This window comes from Pipistrellus hanaki, assembly GCF_964339955.1.
Source record: "Pipistrellus hanaki genome assembly, chromosome: 4".
NCBI classification, from domain to species: domain Eukaryota; kingdom Metazoa; phylum Chordata; class Mammalia; order Chiroptera; family Vespertilionidae; genus Pipistrellus; species Pipistrellus hanaki.
Genome location: NC_140506.1, coordinates 89,865,157 through 89,890,083, shown reverse-complemented (window position 1 = coordinate 89,890,083; position 24,927 = coordinate 89,865,157). Strand labels below are relative to the sequence as shown.

The 24,927-nt window shown below is 47.9% G+C and overlaps 1 protein-coding gene across 1 annotated transcript; it reads left to right on the top strand.

Annotated features, from left to right (window-relative positions):
* NAA60 (N-alpha-acetyltransferase 60, NatF catalytic subunit) lies at positions 1-24,819 on the top strand. The gene is made up of 7 exons (XM_084882519.1): positions 1-180; positions 15,724-15,839; positions 17,183-17,312; positions 19,906-20,002; positions 20,706-20,940; positions 21,705-22,047; positions 23,437-24,819. Exons 2-6 carry the CDS (start codon positions 15,730-15,732, stop codon positions 21,859-21,861), a joined length of 729 nt encoding a protein of 242 aa, XP_084738645.1. The 5' UTR covers positions 1-180; positions 15,724-15,729; the 3' UTR covers positions 21,862-22,047; positions 23,437-24,819.
* The last annotated feature ends 108 nt before the right edge of the window (positions 24,820-24,927 follow it).

Sequence of the window (24,927 nt, the reverse complement as noted above, 5' to 3'; positions counted from 1 at the left end):
TGCGCCGCTGGCCCAGCGAGGGAGCCGGAAGTGCCGTGGGCCGCCGCCTCAGTCTCGGCTGCGGCCCCTGCCGGTTACATAACTGGTTGCGGGCTCCGCGCGGCCCCACTTCCGGCTCCCTGCGACCCCAGGATGCGCTGAGCCCCCGGCGCCGTCCGCTGCCGCCGGCTCCCGCCCGAGGTGAGGCTCCCCGGGTCTCGGGCTTGTGATGGAGGCGCCGGGCCCGGCTCGGGGGGTGGGGGTCGTGAGTGGGGAGGAGCTGCAGCTCGGGTGGGGGCGGGCGGGGGCGCGGGGGGGGCCCCTGTGGGGTGCGGGACAGCCGGGCCAGTGGAGGGAGGCCGGCCGGTGCCCAGATCTCCGCGGGGTTTCGGGGCTGCGTAGGTGGTCGCGGCCGGCTGGGGCGAGGAGGGGGCCGCGGGGTGAGGCGGGGGAGCGCCCCAGATCGTAGGGGTGCCGAGGGGCGCGGCCCCCAGCCATAAGTGGGAGCCGGCCCTTTTTTGGGGGCGCCTCGGCTCGCGGCCCAGGGACGGGTTGTGGGGAGATTGAGACCCGGAGTGTAGCCTGCCCTTCGCTCCCCGCGGAGGTGAAGCGCCTGGTCTTGTCACAGGTGAACTTGGACGGTTTGTAGTTATTTTGCCGACGTGTTTGCCCTCCGTGAACTCCGGACAGCCTGGGGCTCTGTCTTGGTCGTCTCGGCGTCTTCTTACTCTCTCAGCTGTACCTTCTCGTATGTAACTTCTGTGGTTTGTCCCCCTGGAAACATTTCGAGAGGGGCTGTGGGCCTCGACTGCACCCCTAACACATACCTGTCCGTCTGTGCGCCTGCCCGGAGGGTGGCAAGGAGTCACTCCGCAATAAACGTGGACATTGGCTGCTTCATCGATTGATCTGTTTTCTCTCTGCCAAGTCCTTGAGCCGAGCCAGCCGGACGATTCGTTTGTCCCGAAGGAAAGGGTACCAGCCCCAGGCAGTAGTTCCCTGTGGCTCTTGAAGTGATTGTCACTTGGAGTGTCAGAACCGGGGAGATCACTTGGGGTTGCAGACCTTTTACCAGAAAGCTTAAAGACAGAAAACCCCGAGTTAATGTTTAATTGGCTGAACCGGCGCCAGCTGCTCCAGGTCATCTACAGAAATCCCACAACCCTCCTAGCACTTTGTGATGTAGAGGTTACTGATAGACGTTCTTTGGCCCGTCGTACAAGGGAGGAAGGGGGAGTCTTGAGCATCGTTGAATTGAAAGGGACCGAAAGCAAAACCAAATTCATATACTTCCTCTGGGTTTCCGTAAAGTCAGTTAAAAACCACAAGCAACAGAGTCAGGGCATGGTGTGGTGTTAACAGATCAGGGTTAAGAAAAATAGTGTTTCCTATCTTTAGCCCCACCCAGTTGTAACTTGCAGTGATTTTGTCACTGTGTTTATTTTAGCCACATCTATTCCGTATTTGGGATATGACTTGTTGAAGTTGCTAAGCAACAGCACGCTCTGCCCTGGGCGGAAGAAAATTCCTGGATGGTAGGAGATTTGAGAGATAAAAGGTACAGTACACCTGAACTGACAAGGGTGATTCTGTCCTGGCTGCTGTGCCTCTCTCTAAGCCTCAGTGTACCTGCTAGCAACAGTTTGCTGTCGTACAGCCGTAGGTGTGTTTAAACCAGGTGGGCATGGCAGCCTTACCTGCGGCCGCCGCACGGAGCACGGTGCAGAGAGGACTCCAGGGTCTCAGTTCTGTCTGCTGAAATAGCCCCGAGGTCTCACTGGTTGGGGACAGCTCTCCAACCCGAAGGGAAAGCTGACTGCTTATCAGACAGTGTCCCCCCTGAAGTGGTAACCTCTCTAGCTCTACCTCTTATTTCCAAGAGCCCATCTTGAAAGTAACAGAAGCAATTTCATTTTATAAAATAGTCTGTGGGTAATTGTCCCTTAGGCACTGGAATGAATTCTTGGCTGGTATGTTAACGCAACAATGTTTCATCATTTCTTAAGTTCCCGGGAGTGATGCTGGATGCCTTTTTCAAACTGGTTGCTTTTTAGACATGCCTCCTTCTGACTCTAGTTGTAAACTATTCAAGAGGTCTTACCGAAGCCGGTTTGGCTCAGTGGTAGAGCGTCGGTCTGCGAACTGAAGGGTCTCAGGTTCGATTCCGGTCAAGGGCATGTACATTGGTTGCGGGCACATCCCCAGTAGGGGGTGTGCAAGAGGCAGCTGGTCGATGTTTCTCTCTCATCGACGTTTCTAGCTTCTATCTCTCTCCCTTCCTCTCTGTAAAAAAATCAATAAAATATATTTAAAAAAAAAAAAGGTCTTGCTGGACAGATATTTGCTGCTCTTTATACCCGTGTTTCCCCGAAAATAAGACCTAGCGCATGGAAAGATAAGACATCCCCTGAAAATAAGACCTAGTGCTATTTTGGGAGAAAAAATTAATATAAGACACTGTCTTATTTTCGGGGAAACAGGGTACTTGGTTTCAAGTTACTTTCTCTGGCCTCCCGTTTTTAACCCTTTGATTGAGATGCACATACAAGCCTGGCCTGTTAGCTCACTTGGTTGAAGAATCATCCTCATACTCCAAGGTTGGGCGTTCAATTTCCACCACCACCACCACCACCCTGGCCCCCCCCCCACCCCCCCTCCCCCGTCAGGCTAATGTAAGAATTAACCAATGAATGCATAAAATGCATAAATAAGGGACCATCAAATCAAATCAGTGTATCTCTTTCTCCCCCTCTCCCTTCATCCCACTTCTTCTCTCTCAAATCAGTTAAAAAGAATATACATACAGAAAAGGACATTGCTTGATGACTGGTCATGAACTACCTGTTGAATCACCACCACAAAAGGCCCCTCAAGCTCCTTACCAGACAAACCCTCTCTATTTAAAACACTGATTTTCTGGTGAGAGGCCATTAGCAGTCATTTTGGGGGGAAGGAGTAAGAAGGAGATTCCTAAATTTTGCTTTATATTGCATGTGAATTGTTATTTTGTGTTCATAGTAAAACAAAAAGATTTAAAAGAGCATGCCCTTACCTCAAAAAAAAAAAAAAAAAAAAGGAGGAATGTTCTTTTTAAGCCTTTTTTAAAGTGGTTGTCTTAAAAAACATACTTGTTAAAATTAAATTTTATGTAGTCATTAAAAGTGCTTAGTGACTACACAGGGAACTCTTTAAAATATTTGTACAAATCTGTTTGGTGTCCTTATCCACAACCACCCCCTCTTTGCTTCATTACAGCTTTGAATCTGTTTATTTTTGGCATTGGTGCACAAAATGCCATGCTATTCCAAGGGTATGGGGTTTAAAAGTTGGCACTAAGCCAAAACCGGTTTGGCTGGGTGGTAGAGCGTCAGCCTTCGGACTAAATGGTCCCAGGTTTGATTCCGGTCAGGGGCATGTACGTTGGTTGCGGGCACATCCCCGATAGGGGGTGTGCAAGAGGCAGCTGGTCGATGTTTCTCTCTCAGTAAGTCTATTTTGGGAGGAAATGGGTAATTATTCCACTTACAATTTGAAGAGACTATGTAAAATTTCCAAGTTATTACTAATTAGAAACAACCCATGAGATTATTTTAATATAAAAATATGCTCACAATTTTTACATTACCACCTGAAAAAAAAATTTTTTCTTATACTAAAAGCAACCCAAACTCATTGTAAGAAAAACAGAAGTTAAGTGGCATAGAACACAGACATCTGCCATGACCCCAAGGCAAATGCTGACAGAAGGTTGAATTACTTTTCAAAAATCATTTTTGGTATAAAAGTCTACCTCACAATTCTGTGTTAATGTATACCACATTTGACCCATTTTAAAAAATATTTAACTTCTATTTAACTCTGAAGGATCCTAAATGTAAACCTAGAGAAGCAGAGATTAAAAGTCATAATAAGCCAAAACCGGTTTGGTTTGGCTCAGTGGATAGAGCGCCGGTCTGCGGACTGAAAGGTCCCAGGTTCGATTCTGGACAAGGGCATGTACCTTGGTTGCGGGCACATCCCCAGTAGGGGGTGTGCAGGAGGCAGCTGATTGATGTTTCTAGCTCTCTATCCCTCTTCATTCCTCTCTGTAAAAAATCAATAAAATATATTTAAATAAAAATAAAAATAATTCTTTGTAAAAAATCATAATAAAACCCAGCAGAATGTGATGGAAAAGGTGAAAAAAAGTAGAGAGGCTGATATGCTGGAGGGGCAGCAGCCAGGGGACCGACAGGGTTTCTGAAACTGGATTCCCCCGTTGCTGTACTTTTTCCTTTCAAACTGAGTAGCTGCACGTCCATGTCAGCCACCCCTCCCCCCAAGCAGTGTTAGGGCTTCTGGTAGCCATTGAAGTTCTCTGAGAGAACCAATTTGCTCTTGATTTTGAGCCCCAGGTATTCTTGGGTATTTTATTACCCTTTGATTTCCACCCCACAAAAATGTAGTTATTACAAGTTTTTACAACAATGTTATTATTGTTTGATTTGTTTTGTTTTTTACACCAAACCAGTCGGCTCACTGAACTGGGAATTATATTCTAGGCATGCCCTCTCAAATGGCCTCCTTTCAAGATCCCAGCTTAAAAAGCCACTAGGCAGCCCCGGCCAGCATTGCTCAGTGGTTAGAGTGTTGGCCTGTGCACTCAAGGGTCTTGGGCTCGATTCCCAGTCAAGGGCATGTACCTCAGTTGCAGGTTCAATCCCTGGCTCTGGTCAGGCACGTGCAGCAGACAATCAATCGATGTCTCTCCCGCATCAATGTCTTCTCTCCCTCCCCTCTCTCCCGTCCCCCAATCCCTTCCATTGGTTCTAAAAAAAAAAATCAATGGAAAAAAAATAGTCTGGGGAGGATTAACAAAAAAAGAAAGGCCTCCGGGCAAAGGCCTTCTTGGCCAGGCCATCCTTACTGCCCATGCCGGCCATGCCCCACTGTCACCTGCTTTTACTCTGGCTGATCTTCTCGCCTGGCTGTGAGCTGGCCTCATTTTCTGTTCCGGGAAATGACTGCTGAGCTTTCAGGTGAGGGCACCACGGGTTCTGTCTGGTCTTGGCTTTCTGTCCCTGGTCCCCAGTTCAAACCCTCCTGTTCTTATCTCTGCTCTTCCTCTTTGTCCTGTCTCTCTCTCTACCTGAACTGTCTTCTCTAGTGCTGACATTGACCTCCTGGGGCCACAAAAGGCAAACAGTCCTTGGGCGCACACACAATGCAGTCCTTCTTCCAGAAGAAGCTTGTCAGCTGCTCTGGGGTACGTCCTTAGGCCAAGGAGAGGATTCTCTCAGACTGCCATGCCCAAGGTTAGCCCAAATGCCGTCTGAAGGAGCATGGGGTGGGCAAGCAGTACACATGCACCGTGGCCCAAAAGCCTGTCCTTCACGTCGGGTCATTTCACTGAGAATATGAAGTGAAAAAGCAAAATGGTAAAATAAAAGTTTAAACAAAATAATATCTAGCTCATCTTGGACACAATGGAAAGGTAAAAAAGCACCGCTCCAGAATGCACGATGCCCCAAACTGCTTAGAGGCCTCTCTCATGCTGAAAAGATGCTCAGGTCTGGAAACCTGCCTTCCTAGGAAGTCGAAAAAGCTGTGTATGGAGCTACATCTGTGGGAGACTTTGATGGAAGTCTACTACTACGCGAAATTAAAGGTTTCCTTCTCAGTTGACATTTTGAGTTAAGAGGTACCACTAAGCATAAAAAAGTGGCCAGTGTCATTTGTAGAGACAGGAAGTGGAATGGTGGTTGCTGGAGGCTGGAACAGGAGGAGCAGGGAGTTAGAGTTCAGTTTGGAAAGGTGATAGTCATTGGTGACCATCATTGGTGGTGGTTGCACAACAATGTGAATACCACTGATCTGTGCGCTTTAAAATGGTTGAAAGGATACAATTTATGTATATTTTACCGCACTTTAAAAAAAGAGAAAGAATGTTGCAACATTGGACAGTTTTCTTTTTTTTAGTTGGACTGCTTGGGACTTTGGTGCAATTTGGGGGAAATGCAAGGGGATGGATCTCCTGCCGTTTTCCTTGTGGCTCAGGTTGGAGAGCACCTTCCACACAGTTGAATTAACCCTTCTCTACACAGCTCGGTTGCCAGCACTTTTTGTGTTCAGTAATGTGCTGTTTGCCATGGAAATCCTTGAGCAAAAGAAATGGCGCCGAAACCAGTTTGGCTCAGTGGATAGAGCATTAGCCTGCGGACTCAAGGGTTCCAAGTTCGATTCCGGTCAAGGTCATGTACCTTGGTTGCGGATACATCCCTGGTTGGGGGGTGTGCAGGAGGCAGCCGATCGATGGTTTTCTCTCATCGATGTTTCTAACTCTCTATCTCTCTGTAAAAAATCAATAAAATATTTTTAAAAAAAGAAGTGGCTTCTATGGGTATTTTGGTAATAGTGCATGAAAGCCCCCAATATACCTCTGTATCCTGTATAATCAGAGATTTCTGACTCTGCTTATTGCTGCAAACACAGAATCTAAAGCAGTACCTGGATTTTCAATACAATGTTGGTAAATAAAAGATTAAATGAATTCTCTATGAAATTAGGGGATGACAGAATCTTTAGCCCAAAGGAAAGAATGGTCTGGAGCTGGGACCACACTGGAACCACCTGTTATTGTCTTTTTAAAGTTGAGGTATAGTCAGCATGCAGCCAAGTGATCAGATCTTAACCGAGCAGATCCATAGCTTTGATGACCACAGAGGAGACATAGATGCCCCAGTAAGTTGCCCTGTGTTCCCCACCCCACTATCTGATTTCTGTCACTGTCAGTTCCCTTAGCAATTTCAGAATTTCATGCAAAATGGAATTCTTCCGTATCATCAATTGTATGTCACGAATAGACAGGCTCCCCTCTGAGCACAATGGCTTGAGTTTTAAGAGGGCGGCTGTTTGGAACTAGAGTGCTGGGTGTTTGTTTCTTGTCACCCTGTAAATTAATCATGTTCCTCCTACACTGAGCTTTTGGAAGGAACCCAGGCTTCCTGGGAGACGGCTCGCTGCCCCACCAGCAGCTGCTCTTTTCTGCAGACCAGCTGTGAAGTGTGCTCTCTGTTTCCCCTCCCTCTCCTTTTGGTCCTTAACCGATTTTACTGAGGAGCAAGGCAGTGTCCTGTGCCCATCACTGGTTACTTTTCCTTTTCTCCCCTCTCTATCCTAAACACTTGGAGTTTATTGTTGGGCTGTCCAGGCCCAGTGGTCGGCAGACTCATTAGTCAGCAGGGCCAAATATCGACAGTACAATGATTGAAATTTCTTTTGAGAGCCGAAAACCGACTTCTGCGCATGGGCTGCCAAGTTTCAGTTGCACTGGTACTACACAAAATACCGCACGTGGTATTTTGTGGTAAAGCCACACTCAAGGGGCCAAAGAGCCGCATGTGGCTTACGAGCCGCAGTTTGCTGACCACTGTCCAAGCCAGTAAACCTGGCGTCTGCAGAATTTCACATTCCCCAGGGCCTGGTGGTTTTTACTACGTGTGCTGTGGAAGAGTGCGAATCTTCCCTTGTGCTTCATTTGAGAAGAAGCCTGGAGAAGCAGCCAGGGAAGGACCAGGGTGGTGCTTTGACATAGGGTGAAGGGAGTCGGGTTCAAGAGGAGTGAGCTGAGGTGTGAGCTGTAGAGAGAAGGGAGGGCTGCTGGATTTCAGAGTTGGTTTGTCACCAGTGATAAAGGGGGCCGGGAGCAGGAATAAAGCAAGAAGGTGGCGGCAAATGTGCTGGTGTAGGTAGTTACACTGGAGGAAAGGAAGGTGGCAGGAGACTTGTCCAGAAGAGGGTACACATGGTGTGTTTACAGCCCATTGGAAGGGAATTTACAAAAGAGAAGGTTGAAAATGTTGGAGAAAGGGAGGGCTTGAGTCAGGGAGGGAAGAAACAGAAGTTGGACCAAGGATTGGAGTGGCCATTGGAAGTGGCCATCTCACTTGTCTTCCCAGAGAAAGAAAGCTGAAGCATGGAGCAGGACAGAGATGTCTCATGGACATCAGAGCTGGGATTTGACCCTGGGTCATTGTGACTCCAGCATCCCTGCAGGGTCTGGGAGGGCACAGTAAGTGGAGATTGGACTAGTCTTGGCAAGGAGGGAGGACACTTTGGTACCTATGGAAGTAAGAGAAGGAAAGGGGAAGGTTCTAGGGTGATGAAGGTTGTAGTGAATCATGCTGGCCTTTAAATCTGCTGAGGTCAGGGGTAGGGTCCACAGCACTTCTTTAAAAAATATATATATATTTTATTGACTTTTTACAGAGAGGGATAGAGAGCTAGAAACAACAATGAGAAAATCATCCATCAGCTGCCTCTTGCACACCCCCTATTGGGAATGGGCCCGCAACCAAGGTACATGCCCTTGACCGGAATCGAACTTGGGACCTTTCGATGCTCTATCCACTGAGCCAAACCGGTTTTGACCCACAGCACTTCTTAAGCCATTAAGAGGAAAGGGTGGTTTTTAAAGTTTAGTGTGGGTTGTCTGGGATCCAGAAGCATTGCTTTTGAACAAGGGAGAGGCCCTGTGGACCTCTGGTGTCAGGATATAGTCTGCAAATAGGATTGCTTCTGGCTTTACACTTGAGTGGGAGCAGAGGGCCCTGTGGCAGTGCCAGGAAACCCCTCCAAAACCTGTTGCAATTCCACTCCGAGCCCCCAAATTCCAAAGCCCCAGCACTTGGCGGGAGATGGAAAATGCTCCTGTGGACATTGGGGGCACCTTGGCAGCCATCCCTCCACTTTCACTTTGGCTGAGCACACAGAGGTGAGGTGCTCAGGAGTGTGGGTGAGGGGATGCCAGATACCTGGGCTCCACCCCCTTGCAGCCACCCCTGAGTCCTCAGGAAAAAGCAGCCTTGGGTTCAGGGACCAGAAAGGTCTTCTCAGCACAGAAGAAGGACAGGCTTGCAGACAGCCTCAGGAGGATGAGATTGGGGGAAGGGGAAGGATGGGCTGAGGGGTGAGCCAGCAGGCCCTTCGTTTGGGTCTTGGAGAAACTAGTTTTTGCCCCTCCTAGAATTGCTCCACTCACCAATCCCCTAAAAGTCAAGAACATGATGTGAAACCTCGGGAAGAATTCTCACTGCAAGCCTGACCTTTGCAATTTCATGTTTCTACTTAAAAGCTCAAGTGGCCCAGGCTGGGTAGCTCAGTTGGTTAGAGCATCATCTGGGTGTGCCAAGGCTGTGGGTTCAATCCTGGTCAGGTAACATACAAGAATAAACCAGTAAGCCCTGTTTGGTGGGTCACTTGGTTGGAGTGTCATCCCTCCTATGCCAAAAGATTGCGGGTTCAATTCTCGGTCAGGGCACATACCTAGGGGTCAGGGTGCCTAAGGAAAGCAACTCATCCATGTTTCTCATATTGATGTTTCTCTCTCTAAAAAGATCAATAAAAAAACATCCTCAGGTGAGGATTAAAATAATTTTTAAAAAAGGAAGAATAGCCCTAGCTGGGTTGGCTCAGTGGACTGAGCATCGACCTGTGGATTGAATGGTTACCAGTTCGATTCCAGTGAAGGGCACATGCCCGGTTGCAGGCTCAATCCCCAGTAGGGGGGGCTAGCAGGAGGCAGCCAACGATGATTCTCTCTCTTCTTTGATGTTTCTATCTCTTCCTCTCTGAAATCAATTTATTTTTTTTTAAATCAATCTTTATTGTTCATATTATTACAAAGGTTCCTCATTTCTTCCCCCCTCCACCAGGTTTCCAACCCACCCTCCGCCCTCTCCCCATCCCCCATTGTCCTCATCCATAGGTGCACAATTTATGTTCACTCTTCCCGCATCCACCACTTCCTCCCCCCCCCCCAATTGTCAGTCCACTCCCCTCCCTTATCTCTGATTCTATTATAATTAACAGTTAATATTGTTCATCAGTTTTTTTAATTTCCTTTTTTGTGTGTGTGTTTTTTTGTTTTGTTTTGTTTTGTGTGTTTTTTTTAATCAATAAACTTTTATATTTTTAAGAATAAATTTTGAAATCTAATAATTTTAAACCTTGTTTTTTCTGCCCTGAGAACTGAGAAGCAAACTTGTTTACATGTAAACTTGCCCTTAGGCTATCAAAAGGCATAGCCATTCAAATGTAAATGAACACATTGTTTAAAGATAGCTGCTGGCTGGAATTGGATTACCTGTTCTGGGTGGGAAGGGCTTGTCCTCCCCTTTCTCCATTAAAATTAAGGTGTTAGCTTTAAAACCTCTTTTTGGCAAGAGACCTTAAACTTTCAGAACTTTAAATTTTTCAGATAGTAAATCAATTACTTAGCATTTTCTCAAATCAGTAATACCTCCACATGCCCAAGGATACACTTCACACAAAAGACACTTCCAAATAGATCAACCACCCTCATCCAGACCCCACACAAGGCACTCACAGATCAACACCCCAGCGCTACAACAACTCAACACATTCAGATCTAAGCCTTCATCACTTGATTCAGCAGACCCTCAAGTTCCCCCAAAAGTTTCCAGCCATGTCTGAGAGGCAGCCCTGGGGCATGGGCAGGCGAGGAGCGAGCTGTTCCCGGTCCGGCTGCTCCGGGCCTGCTCTCTGTTGCTTTGGTCCGCTCCACAACCTGCTGCTCCGGGTCTGGCCACTGCCACTCCGGGCCTGGATGCTGCTGCTTCGGGCCTGGCTGCTCCCAACCCGGCTGTTCCGTGCCTGGATGCTTCTGGCCCGGCTGCTCCTGGCCTGGACGCTCCCGGCCTGGCCGCTCCCGGCCTGGCTGCTCTGGGCCTGGTGCTGCTGCTCTGAGCCCGGCTGCTCTGGGCCCAGCTGTTGCCGCTCCGGGCCTGGCTGCTGCTGCTCCGGGCCTGGCTGCTCCTGACCCGGCTGCTCTGGGCCCGGCTTCTCTGAAATCAATTTAAAAAAAAAATACTAAAAAAAGAATAAACCAATGAATGCGTAAGTGAAACAAGAAACCAGTGTTTCTCTCTCCCCGCTCCCTTTCTCTAAAATAAAGTTTAAAAAAACTCAAGTGAACTTAGAATTATCCTGTACAATACGTCCCTATTGTTGTAATATAGACATGTCAGTGTCTGTAGGAAAATGTATACTGAGGGATGGCCTGTGCATCTGTGTTTTCGGTGCGGTCCCATCAGCACCCTAGGGCTCAGGATGGAATAGAGGGCCTAATACTGGGCCTCTGCTCTCACTTCATTCACCGTCACCTTTTTCTAGCAAATCTCAGAATCCTTGTCCCTTGAGCCCTAATGGTAGCAATAAGAGGTCAGTACTTGGTGGAAGGTTCAGGATGGACAAGTGGAGTTTCCTGACTTGTTCCTCCAGCTTAGCCACTTGCCATACCCGCCTCCCACCTGCACCACCACCATCAGTTAATTTGCCTCTTTTTGACTCCATTTCTTCCTTTCACTGGCACATAGGTGGTGCCAGATTCTCCTCCTGTGCCTTCCTGCCACCTTCTCTACCCACTGTCAGTTGGGCTGGGACAGATTAGGCACTGTAATATCCAGCTTTCTCCCCTGGTTAAATTTGACATGTTTCTATTTTTAAATCAAGGCATCTAAAGAACTGGCCTTTGAAAACATGGAAGTGCTTTTAATAGGGATGTGAGAATCCACAAATGGCTGTATTTCTTGGAGCCCAGTATTTTTATTGAACGCTGAACAGGGAGTGAACAAGAGCTTTCCCCAAGGATACTAAGGGGAAAATTTGTAAACCCCATAAGAGCATAAGAGATGCTCATTTATTATGGATCTCTTCCTTTGCTATCAAACCTCACTGTAAAGTGGTTTTTTAATCTTTTAAAATAAACTTTATTAAAGTTTAACATACAAGAAAATGTACTCAGTGAGTTTTAATGTGTGCATATATGTTTGTGTGTGTAACCACCGCCATTAAGATATACAATAGTTCCATCCCCCGCCCCAGGGATTGTCCCACCCTCAGCCTCTTTGCAGACTGTCCTCTGCCACAGGCAACCGTGGAGGTCAAGGCCCTGCATCTTAGCACTTACTGACTGGGCAGCAGCTCTAGCTCTTCGGGTGCCCAGGTCTGCCTGTGGCCATCCGAACCCTGGCTCTCCTGGCTGGTTTTGCCAGTGGCCTTGTCCTGCCCCTCTGGTGTAGGGACGGAGAGTGAGCTGACAGTGTCCTGTCCTGCAGCTCCTTTTTGTAGGAGGAGCTCAGAGCACATTTCCTGTTGGTTGAGAACAAAACTGTGGGCACAGCCGATGAGACACCTGGAGCTCTGCCAAGGTAATGAGTGCGGGCAGTAAAGTCACCCTATGTCTTGTGCTAACTTGAGCCTGCCACGCCCCAGATGAACCGCTGGAACTAGTTTTCCAGGAAAAAAGGACAATATGGAGTTTCCTGGCATAGATCACTCATTAGGGCTGAAAATGGATTTGAGATTTATCTGGTGATTTGTGGTGTGTTGATTTCCTAGCTATGGAAAATCTGAGAATGATCTTTCCTTTCTCAAAATATCTGAGGGGCTAAGACCGCATCGATGAAAACTTGTGGTTGTTTGAGTCTTGATAATTTTCTTTGGTCACTTCTTACACCAAGCAAATGACAGATTTTTTTTTTCTTTGAATATGAAATATTAAAATTGGCCCAAATCCAGAGTAAGCTACAGGTTGGCCTTGGTGGGCTGGCGGCTCTTCAAGTCTGTACCTCCTACCAGCCTCCCTGATCTTCAGCCTCGTCTTTCCCAGAGCACCCCAACCCCACCCTAGCAGACCTGTAGCCCATGGGAGGCAGGATCTGGGCCAGCCCATTATTTTATTTTTTTTAAAATATATTTTATTGATTTTTTTTACAGAGAGGAAGAGAGAGAGATAGAGAGTTAGAAACATCAATGAGAGAGAATCATCATCGATCAACTGCCTCCTGCACACCCCCCACCGAGGATGTGCCCACAACCAAGGTACATGCCCCTGACCGGAATCGAACCCGGGACCTTTCAGTCTGCAGGCCGATGCTCTATCCACTGAGCCAAACTGGTTTCTGCAGCTCTAAGTTTTGACAGTTTTCTTGGTCCTGAGGGAAAGGGAAGGGCGTTGCCCTAAAGTAGCCTTGTGGTTAATAACCTAGCACTTTGGGTAATTTCAAACACAACTCCTAAAACAGTGCCCTGTGTCCTTAGACTGCACAGCCAGTGTCTACATTGTCATTCTTTGAAGCCTCATTGGAATTTTTTTTTTTCAGTGTAAAATTTTTATATTTAGAATTAATCATCTAGACTCAGTTTAGATGATCCCAATTTTGTTGGTAACATCCAAAACATCATAGTCAGGAGCCAGTCAAACATATGCCTTCTTTTCTCCATCAGGCTGACCAGGGTGTTGACCTTGGCTACGTCAGTGTCATAGAGCTTTTTCACAGCCTGTTTGACCTGGTGCTTGTTGGCCTTGACATCCACAATGAACACAATGTATTGTTGTCTTCTGTCTTCTTCATGGCTGACTTCGTATTCTGGGGGATTTGATGATGGCATGGTGGTCAAGCCATTTCTCCCGGTGCTCTTCTCTAAGGGTGTTTAGGTTGCCTCAGAGCCTCGGTGTCTTTGGCCCTTGGAAGGTGGGTGATGTGACTCTTCCTTATTTTGTGGCTGTGGACACCTTTCAGCACTACGTTCTTTGCATTCAAAGCCCTTTTTTCTAGTAGAGGTGTTATATATTACATTTGGTTATAGATCTTCTTGTCTCTTTTAGTCCACTTTTTAAAAAAATATATGTTTTATTGATTTAAAAAAAATATTTCCAATTTTATTATTTATTTATTTATTTTTAATATTTTATTGATTTTTTTACAGAGAGGAAGAGAGAGGGATAGAGAGTTAGAAACATCGATGAGAGAGAATCATCGATCAGCTGCCTCTTGCACACCCCTACTGGGAATGTGCCCGCAACCAAGGTACATGCCCTTGACTGGAATCGAACCTGGGACCTTTCAGTCCACAGGCTGACGCTCTATCCACTGAGCCAAACCGGTTTTGGCTATTTTATTGATTTTTTACAGAGAGGAAAGGAGAAGGACAGAAAGCTAGAAATATCGATGATGAGAGAAACATTAATCAGCTGCCTCCTGCACACCCTCCACTGCAACCAAGGTACATGCCCTTGACCGGAATCGAATCCGGGACCCTTCAGTCCGCAAGCTGATGCTCTACCCACTGGGCCAAACCGGTTTCGGCCACTTTTGTCTTTTTAATGGCATTGCCTTTATTGATTTCAGAGAGGAAGAAGAGAGAAAGATAGCAATATCAATGATGAGAGAGAATCATTGATCAGCTACCTCCCTGCACACCCTCCTACTGGGGATGGAACCTGCAACCCAGTCATGTGTCCTTGACTGGAATCGAACCTGGGACCCTTCAGTCCACAGGTCGTCACTCTATCCACTGAGCCAAACTGGCTAGGGCATCATTGACTTTTTGAAGAGACCAGGTTGCTCATCTTGTAGATTATCAGCATTCTGTGTTTGTTGGATGTCATGATGCTGTTGAATATACATGCCTGTGTTCCGGCTATTATCTGTAGTTGTGATGTTAGGTCTGGAGGCGCAGCTGGCTTTAGGCCTAGCATTTTTTGTGGAAACCTGAAGGCTTTGTGGATTTCGTATGAATGGCACTGGTCAGAGAAGCTGGGCTCCATTACTGGAGGAATTGTAACTGCAGGATCTTGAGGTTGAAAGGCTTTTCCTTGGTGATTGCTAAGTCCTCGGGTGCAGGTACTTTGCCTCCAAGCCTCACACCTGTTCCCTCCACTGTGTGGTTAAAGTCTTTGATAATTCTTGCTTGATTCATTTATTTTCATCAGCACTTTCAAAGTGATGACATTCCAATTCTATCATTATTTCTACTTTTATTGGCTTTCATTCTTCTATAGAAAGAATTTTTCCTCATCCATCAAGGATAAACTACACAGTTATCCTAAAAAGATGTAGTAAATGCATGGTCCTATGCCTTTTACTACCAGTTTTCAATATAAAGAAGAAAGACTCCTGTGTTCCCTTTGCCAGAGTCTAATATTTGGCTTTCTTTCTGCTTCCTTGCCTTATCTTAATTGGAACAAGGACAGCTGATCCATCACCAACCTGGGCTAAATGCAGTTTCCTGATTTAAAATAATTGTCAGTAACTCCTGACCCTGATTTGAACCTCTGGTGTCTTGCAAGTCTCTCTCTCTTTTTGCTCATGAGTTTTGTTTGCTGGATAAGGGAGGAGCAATAACCTGCCTAGCTAGTGCCAATTTTTCTGGAAATCCAGCAGGTCATTGGCCCCTGCCCAGGCTGCTCTGATGGGGTTGATGGCCATGGGCCCAGGTCGGGAGAAGCTGGACTGCTGGGGTTGTGTGCTTTGTGCAATGGAGAAATGGCAATGTGAGGGAGATAGGACACTGGCCAGGGAGGAGTGGTGCTCAGAGGGCACCTCAGAGGGGCAGAGGAGAGAGAAAACTGACCAAAGGCAGGCTGCTCTCTGGTGTTCAGGGTGTTCCAAGTGAACAGTGAGGGGACCCTAGGTCCCATCCTGCCAGCCCTTCCCAAGCCTTAGTTTATTTGTCTGCAGTTCGGGGGTGATTGTGGCACTTGGTGCGGGGGATTATTGTGAACTTCATGCCGTTACTAAGGGGACCACCGTCCATGGCGGGGTGTTAGTCTTCCCATCTTTCCTGCGCCACAGGTTAGGAGGAGGAAGAGGAAGTGAATGTGCCATAATGGGACCTGTGAGCTGGTGAGGTGTTTAGGGGAGGCTGGCTGCTCTCCTGACCCCGCCTCTCTCCCTGCAGGTGTGAATGACAGAGGTGGTGCCATCCAACGCCCTCAGCGAGGTCAGCCTGCGCCTCCTCTGCCACGATGACATAGACACTGTGAAGCATCTCTGTGGCGACTGGTTCCCCATCGAGTAAGTCAAGTGGTGCCCTCTGCCCCACAGCTGTAGATTGGAGGGATGGGGTAATGCCATGGATCTGATGAAGCTGGAAGGCTTGTGCGAAGGTGAGGATGTCCTGGAGGGGCCATGGTGGCCCAGAGTCACCTTGCCTGTCAGGGGAGCCCAGGCCCCGCTCCCTGACAGCCGTCACATCCTTTCCATCTCACTCTACCTTATGCAGAGTTCTCCAAAAGGGCTTTGCTGAGAGACTTTACTTAAAAAGATGTTGGATGCAGTGCTATTTATAAATCAGACAATTGAGAAGCAACTTAAGTATCTTAACAGTAAAGAATGGCTGACATACGTTAGAGTATGTGCATGCGAAAATGAAATACTATTCACCAGGAAAAGTGAAATCTGTCATCAAGATATACTTGAGGAATTTTTTAATGAAATATTAAGTGAAAAAAGCAGACTAGAAAATTGTATGTACCACAATTTCACTTTTATTTGAAAACATGCATAAGATGAAAGCCTATGAAGATATGTGTTTTTGGTATTTTGGAATGGTAGATTATTAGTAGTTACAAGTTTGTTTTATTTTGCTTGTCTGTATTTCCTCAATTTTTCTATAATAAGCACATATAGCTTTTGTTGTGAAAAAAATAAGTGCAAACTTTTAAAAATGAAAAATAAACAAGGTCCTGCTTGTTTCTATGAGTCTTAACCTCAGCTGTCACCCACTGCAATCCAGAGAGGAGCTGGGGCGGTGCCAGGCTCATAAAGCCTTTTGGTGGGTGGTCAGCGGCCTCTGCAGAGCAGACCTGAGCGGAGAACCTCTCACTGTGTCTCCACCGTCTTCCAGCTCTTGGTCTCAGGAAAGGCATCTGGACTAACTTGTTATGTCCCAAACCCACAGACAGTAAAACCCAGAGTGTCCTGTCCCCTCACCAAAACTCCGTACTGGGGCTGAGTCATCTGTCTGTCATCACGGGGTCATGGGGCTTTGCGTGACACGTTCTTTTCTGCTCCCCTGGGGTCTTGAGTTTGAACTCTTCCAGCTGCCCCTCCAGGTACTGCTCTCATGGAGACAGTGTCATGGGAGGTGTCCCCCCCCCCCCCCCTTCTTAAATCTATATCTTGTAAGATCACTTTTCCATCAGAAAGCCCCTATCCTGTCTGGATAGATTGCTGCTTTAGGATGATGATTCACTGAGAATGATACACTTTGGTGGAGACTAAGTGGTGGGCAGGCTCCTTATCAATCCTGGAGCAATGGACAGAGGTGCCTCGAATCCCCTGTGGGTCCACTGTCTGAAGCACGAGGTTAGTTGGACTTGGCCTTTGGCGGTTTCACCTAAGTTTGTTCTTCTCAGATACCCAGACTCATGGTATCGTGACATCACCTCCAACAAGAAGTTCTTTTCCCTTGCTGCAACCTACAGGGGCACCATTGTAGGAATGATAGTAGCTGAAATAAAAAGTAGGACCAAGATACACAAGGAGGTAAGTATGTGTGGTGGTGATGGAGCTGCCAGGCCCTGGGCACAGAATCTCGCTGCCTGCTCTGTGGCTCTTGCTCTTTCTCTTAGGAGCCCAGACCACGTATGAGACTCATATCCAGGTGGTTTCTTTCTGTGTGTATGTAATACAGTCATATGTACATTAAGTAACACGTCCTAACTGTAGGCTTCTTTCTAATGATTGTCATTTTGAAATTGGGAGGGGGTGTAAAAGATTCACTGAGAATCTGCGGAGTTGTAAGGGTTTGTGATTTGTATTGGTGGCAGTGTCACAGAAACTGCTAATACTGCTGTGATTTGTTAAAGGAAACACTAAGTTCCAGTTACAGGTTAGTAAAAACAAATATTTTTTTTTTCCTGTTCAACTTCATAGACCTCGCTAAGATCTATCTAAGAACCCTGGAGTGTCTTTGGTCCCTGAGTTACCAAGTCCTGCTCTAAATGTAAAATGCGAGGTTATGGTCACAAACACGTTGTTCCATGTGGTTGACTTGCGTCAAGATTCTGCCTACCCCTAATCAGTTTGGCTCAGTGGATAGAGCTTACGCCTGTGAATCAAAGGTTTCTGGGTTTGATTCCAGTCAAGGGCACGTGGAAAAAAAAAAAAAAAAAGAAAAGAAAAGAAAAGACAATTAGATCTTCAAAGTAAATAAATTTTAAAAAACCCAAACATTCTCCCTAAGTCATCTTATAAAGCGACTGAGTAGCATTTATACATGGGTATTTACTTCATGGAGGGGAAAAACCACCACCAACTGGCAACTGCTCCTCTCTGTTTGGCTTGAGGCTGTTTATTTAAAAGTACAAGAAGGATATCTCTCCCTTTTATTTTATTTATTTTTCAACATATATTTTTATTTATTTCAGAGAGGAAAGGAGAGGGAGAGAGAGATAGAAACATCAAGGCTGCATAGTTCCTCCTGCATGCCCCCCACTGGGGATGGAGCCTGCAACCCGGGCATGTGCCCTTGACTGGGAATCAAACCAGGATCTCTTGGTTCATAGATTGACACTTAACCACTGAGCTAGCTAGGCAGATCTCTCTCTTTTAAAGACCCGACCCACTCAGGTCTACCCTAATTTGCCTGTAATTAGATTCTGGCAAGTTGGTTTCTTTTAAGAATAACTTTTCTATCCTAGCTTCTGAGTTTTTTTCTTCTTCTATTTTTCTGTGCTAAGATAGAGCAAAAAAAGAAACATTGGCATTTTCAGCAAGCATCAATATCTTTTTGCTCTTTCACAGAAAACTGTCCCCCCTTCCCCTCCCCTGACTTGTTCTCCAAAACCCTCTCTCTGAAGCTCTTCCTATGTGCACCCAGCAACAGTCCAGCCCCACACACAGTGACTAGATCTCTGAACTCCTTTGAATGTGTGCGTTTTCCCATGAGGGCAGAGATTGGAGCCCTTCTTTTCTACTCCCTGGGTGTCGGGAGAGCCTTTGCACTCTGGCATTTTCTCTGGCCTCGCTGAGAGGCAGAAGGAATTCAACACTGAGGAAAGAGAGCCCCTGCTGATGTCTTCTGGGGAATGAAGTACCTACTTTACCTTCCTGACCCTTCCATGGGCTTCAAGTAACAAGAGCAATAAGGATGCCTCCCTGAGACTAAGTTTGCCTTTCTCCAGCTTAACTGTACTATGGAGTGCCGGGGCCAGGGTCAGGGTCAGGAGAGTGGTGAGTAGGGACAAGGACAGGCCAACCCATGCCCAGCACACGGGAACCACTCAGTGAACAGTGGACAGGGATGGGAGAGGCCAAGTCACCAAGCTTTCTTTCCATGGGGGGAATCCACCAAGCCTTCTTCTTTACAAAGTAGAAGAACATCAGAACCTCAAGATGGTCGAACTCACAACTCTCTCAGTCCAGAATTTTATCTCTGAACTAAGAGACCAACAAGGGTTGGTGACGCTCTGCCTGGTGTGGACAGCAGAGAGGCCACTCAGACTCCCCACCCTCTGTACCCTAAGACCACCTGCGGCAGCACATAATCCTTTTTTTTTTTAGGATTTTAAAAAATTGATACTTAGAGAGAAAGTAAGGAGGAAAGAGAGAGAAGGAAACATCCATATGAGAGGCTGCTTCCTGCACATCCTCTAATTGGGATCAAGATTGCAGCCTGGGTGTGTGATTGGTATTCAAACCAGCAACCTTGCACAGGACAATGCCCAACCAGCTGAGTCACACAGGCCACAGGGCTAATTGAACTTGTAAAACTTTGTCTGGCTGTTTGAGCTCTTGGTGTGTCAGTTGACACATGTGAGCACCATTTAATGCCCACACAGCATAATCATTTCCTTTTTACCATCATAGCTTCACTTGTCTGGTGTCAGTGTCCTTCCTTGTATGGTCTACCACCCTTCCAAAGAGAAGCGACTTTTTGTGAGTCTTATTTTATAAGAAAGGCCCACACCCCTTGTTTCCATGGGACGGTGCTGACTCTCCGTTATTCTCTGTTCTGTCTCTTCCTGCTCCACTGGCCCCCAGGTGTAGCTGGGAGAGTCAGCACGTGAGATATGTTCTGCAGTGCGACCGGGTGCCTCAACTGTGAACCTGACTTTATTTCTGACTTTTTCTTTAGGATGGAGATATTCTAGCCTCCAACTTCTCTGTTGACACACAAGTTGCATACATTCTAAGTCTGGGAGTAGTGAAGGAATTCAGAAAGCACGGCATAGGTAAGGGGCGGTTGAAATAATGATTTTTGGCATATACACTCCACCACCACCACCCACTGCCCTGTTGACCTTCAGTTCAGCCCATGCTCTTTCCACACATTACCAGGTCTTTCTGTATGGCCTCATTCCCAAAGCTTACAAGATCAGATTACTAACGGCCCCAAAGATCCTCATTACAGAATGGGCACCTTTTAACCACACCTGCTGACACGCACACAACTTATATCTGGTCACAAAGTGTGCTTGATTAAGAATAGAAAATGTAATTGATGAAACAGTCCTAGCTCCTATGGGTCAGATTCCTGTCACATCTGGGGTGCCATGCCATCTTTATGTCTCCAACTTCCTATCCCACTCAGCCACAGCAGAGCCTTCATTGTAACCCAGGTCTGCCCATTCCTCATTTCCCTGGGCTTAGGCTTACACTTTGTTGTCTGAAAGGCTAGTGAATCTCTCCTGTGGATTCAGCCCCTGGAAGGGAACTATGCGGCCTGATCCATGTTCCTGGACAGCCAGTGGTCTGCACACACCAGCCCTGTCTGGCTGTGGGATTTTAGGGACTTTGACAGTAGCTGTTATGGGAAGTCTTTGATACAATGGCAGAGAGATCTGTAGAGATCTCTGAGAAGGTCACTTCCGTGTCTGCCTTATGCTTTCTCCTCACCTGCCCCGCCGTGTGTGACTGTTGCCTCTTTGCCTACAGGTTCCCTTTTACTTGAGAGTTTAAAGGATCACATATCCACCACTGCCCAGGACCACTGCAAAGCCATCTACCTGCACGTCCTCACCACCAACAACACGGCAATAAACTTCTACGAAAACAGGGACTTCAAGCAGCACCACTATCTCCCCTATTACTATTCCATCCGCGGGGTCCTCAAAGATGGCTTCACCTATGTCCTCTACATCAATGGTGGCCACCCTCCCTGGACCATCTTATATCCTTTTCTTCTCGGGGGTGAGAGACTGGCTTCCTAGCATCAGCTGGAGCTGTGGTCGCTTTCAGATGACATTCACAAGGCCAAGCTCACAGGATGCATTTTTTCCTGATGAGATGATGATGATGTGGGTAGATCTGATTTGCATGTATTAGGAATTGATGGTCTGGTTGCAGATATTGGGAAGGCAAACATGCTCTGGCACTCGTTGTTCCCTGGACTTGAGCCTAGTACAAGGGGTGGATTTTTAATCCTCCTGGTCCAAGATCCACCCATCCATTCGTCCATCTATTCACCCAATAAGTATTGGCTGACAGTCACCTGTACCTGGTATGTGGGGCTACAACAGTGAACAAAATAGACAAAGCCCCTGACCTGGTGGGGCCTGCATGCTGGCAGGGAGAGAGCAAGTAAGGGAGGTGAAAGAGTTGTTTGCTATTTTGAACACTTAGTTCAAACCTTTCTTACCAGAATGTAGGGTATGTCTGTTAACCTTAGTCTGGGTGTCCATGTGCCTGAGGCCTCACCTGGAAGGTCCTTTTGTTCCCACATGCTGCCCTTTATTATTTTGCATAGTGGAGGCCCTCCATCTATGGAGGTTTTCCAGCACTCTGCAGAGGCTAAGCGGACTTTTGGCCTCCCTTGAGAATGGCATGCTGTCTGCCCTCAGTCCTGCAGGTTGCTGTTTGGGCCTCTGCTGACAGTGCCACTCCAGGGCTGTGGGCAGGGACGGCGAGTTGGAGTCTTCCTTAACAGCATCCCACGGACTACATCCAGCACCTGGGTTCTGCTCTAGCAAACCTGAGCCCCTGCTCCATCCCACACAGGATTTACCGCCAGGCCCACAGCCTGCTCTGCAGCTTCCTGCCATGGTCCAGCATCTCCACCAAGGGCGGCATTGAATACAGCCGGACCATGTGATGCCAGCCGGGCAGTCTCCCGCAGGTCCCCTCCCCTTGGCGCCCTGCGGAGCCCACCTTCTTGGCCATTTGACCTCAACTGTGTTCTGCAGAGGAGCTGGCCCCTCACCGGCCCCGGCTGCAGGCCCGGTGCTACATGGGCGCGGGAGCAGAGCGTCGTGGGGCGGGTATGCCCGGTCTCCAAAAGGTATGCTGGAACAGGTGTGGGGAAAGGGGGTCAGAGCTGACTGGAATGATGGTCTTGAGAAATAGAGGGCCTGGCGCTTCCGACAATAAAAACCGAAGGCTTTGGAGAGGCACCTGCTGCACTAAGGGCTGAGGTAGTACCGGAGCAGCTCTCAGAAATTTGAAGGACTGCCCTAGCTAGTTTGGCTCAGTAGATAAGAGTGTCAGCCTGCGGACTGAAGGGTCCCAGGTTCGATTCCTGGTCAAGGGCACATGCCTGGGTTGTGAGCAGGAGGCAGCCAATTAGTGGTTCTCTCTCGTCGTTGGTGTTTCTATCTCTCTCCCTCTCCTGTCCTTTCTGAAATCAATGAAATATATATTTTATATATAAATGAAGTATTATATATTTTATACATAAAAAGAAGTTTGAAGGAGGAAAGCAGAGTCCTGAGCCCTTGCCCAGAACTTCATCTTTTCCCTTGAGTGACTTTTAAAAAAAATAATGCATTCACAGAAATGGAAAAAGTACCAAAAGTTCAAGCCCTTTCTCTGCCTCCACCAGCCACCCATAGCCACTTATTACCTTTCCAACGGTGTCTGAGCTGATGTCAGCTTTAACACCAGCAGCAGCATCAGTCACAGTGAAGCTCCCTGAGGTGGGCACCTTATAGATGAGGGCTCTATTCAGACATGGCCACTTTTTTTTCTTTCTTTCTTTCAAAATAATAGCTTTATTTTTATTTTTAATATATTTTATTGATTCTCTACAGAAAGGAAGGGAGAAGGATAGAGAGCTAGAAACATCGATGAGAGAGAAACATCGCTCAGCTGTCTCCTGCACACCCCCCCACTGGGGATGTGCCTGCAACCAAGGTACATGCCCATGACTGGAACCAAACCTGGGACCCTTCAGTCTATCCACTGAGCCAAACCGGCCAGGGCAATAGCTTTTTCTTATTAAGATTATAAATATGTTACATGGTCATTACTTTAAAGCTCAAACCATATAGAAAAATGAAGAAAAAAGTAAAACCTCAGCACTGAGAGAAAATCACTAATATTTTGGTAAACCTCTTTTCAAACATATTTGTATGCATATAAACCTATACTGACATAAAGATATAGACATGGCCACGAACACCGTGAGTACTATGGGGAGCCAGCCATCTCTCAGACCTCACTGAACACCAGAGCCGGAAAGGGTCATGGCCACCTGGGCTGGCATGCCCAGTGCCTTGGTTTGTGCTGGGACTGAGGAACCCAGACGTCACTAAAAGGGACTCTGGGCCTAGAGAAGGGCTCACCCTTTGGGGGCACCAAGGGCCAGCAGTGGGTTCCTAGCCGGACATAGTGTGAGCAGAGTGTTTCTGTGGAGACCTTCACCCTTGCTCCCCTCTTCTCTTTCCTGCAGGCTCTTCCAGCCCTCCTTCCTGCTCTGGAAACCTCTGCCCTCGCCTTGGTCTGGCCCCCATGTGAGTGCACCAGCCTCATAGGCTGGCCACAGTGTTCATTGTGGCCAGCTGCTCCTGCTGCCCTGGGAGTGTGAGGCAGGAGAGGGCTTCCTTCCCTGCACGCCCTCCCTGGCCTCTTCCCCTGCGCTGCCTGTTCCATCCAGCTCCTTCCTCCAAAGCCGGAATTAACTCCTCAAAGGGAGGAGCCCGAGTGTTACGGATAGGATAGACGTGGCCCTAAAGACACAGGAGCCTCGGAACAATGAAGGAGTAAAGTAAAGAGAATGCAAACCCTTGTAAAGAACCAGCCCTCACAAGCCTGGGGCAGGAGCAGCCCCTACCTCCCCAGGAGGGGCTGGCGAGTGGTGGGCAGCTTTCACCCAAGCACAGAGCTCTGGGCTTGGTTCCTGGCATGGTGGTCAGACCCTGGGAAGGTTTCCCACTCCTCTGTCGGCAGTCCTGCTGTGTCAGCGCGAGGGGCTGCCTCTCACGCTGGATGTGCCATTCGGTTGAACTGCCGCAGGGAGCTGGGCTGAGGACAGGTGTTGGTGAGGGTCCCAAGGGCCCTCCCCTCCGGCCCCCAGTTCCATGAAATGTAGTGCTAAGGCCTGACCAGATGCAGACAAGAACTGAGTGTGGTGTTTGATCAAGTAGGACCTGGTCTTTGAGACGGGGCAGTCGCTTGCCTTGTGGGCCTCAGCCTCTGGGAACAGAGACAGAAGAGGCTGTGTCAGTGCCAGGAAGCATGCATGCGGACAGCACTTGCTTCTGGCGTTCCCTCCACCCTATCCCCCGAAGCTGCTCGCCCCTGCCCCGCCCTCCAGAGTGAGGGGTTGGAGAGTCACGCCCAGCGTTGCTGCAGTGTCCTGGAGCCGGGGCCACAGCGCACCGTCTGAGTGAGGAGAAGGTGGGCCAACCAAGCGAAGGGGCCTCGACTTGGCATCCTTCCCTCCCTCAGAACTCCCAGCCCAGGGGCGCTCTGGCCTTGTGGGGGGAGAGGTTTCTCGAGATGAAGGCGAGCCTGTGCAGGAAAACCACTTCTCCCTCCTCGGCCACTTCACCCTCACTGACTGGTCCCCACTCCTTGCTGACATTGACTTGAGCTGAGGCCCAGCTCAGTGTCCTCACTAATCTGAATCAACGGTTATCATGTGGTTTTTATTTCTGCCCCACGGGGTAAGGGAAGAGTCTTCCAGAAGGTTCTGCTTGGACTTCCATATTGAGCCGAGGCCTTGCCCTGCCCCTTCCTCCTTGCCCCTAATCACGGCAGTGTCTAGCCCAGTGTTGAACAGATTGTAGTGTTCTGTCTGATTACAAACAAATAAATAGATTTTAATTGGTCACATCCTGTCTTGCACTTTGGGCCATTCCTGGGGGGATTTGCCCCCGTGCTGGGACAGTGGTTTTAGATGGCCCAGGAGCTGCTTGGTGGTTGCTGTCAAGTCCCAAGG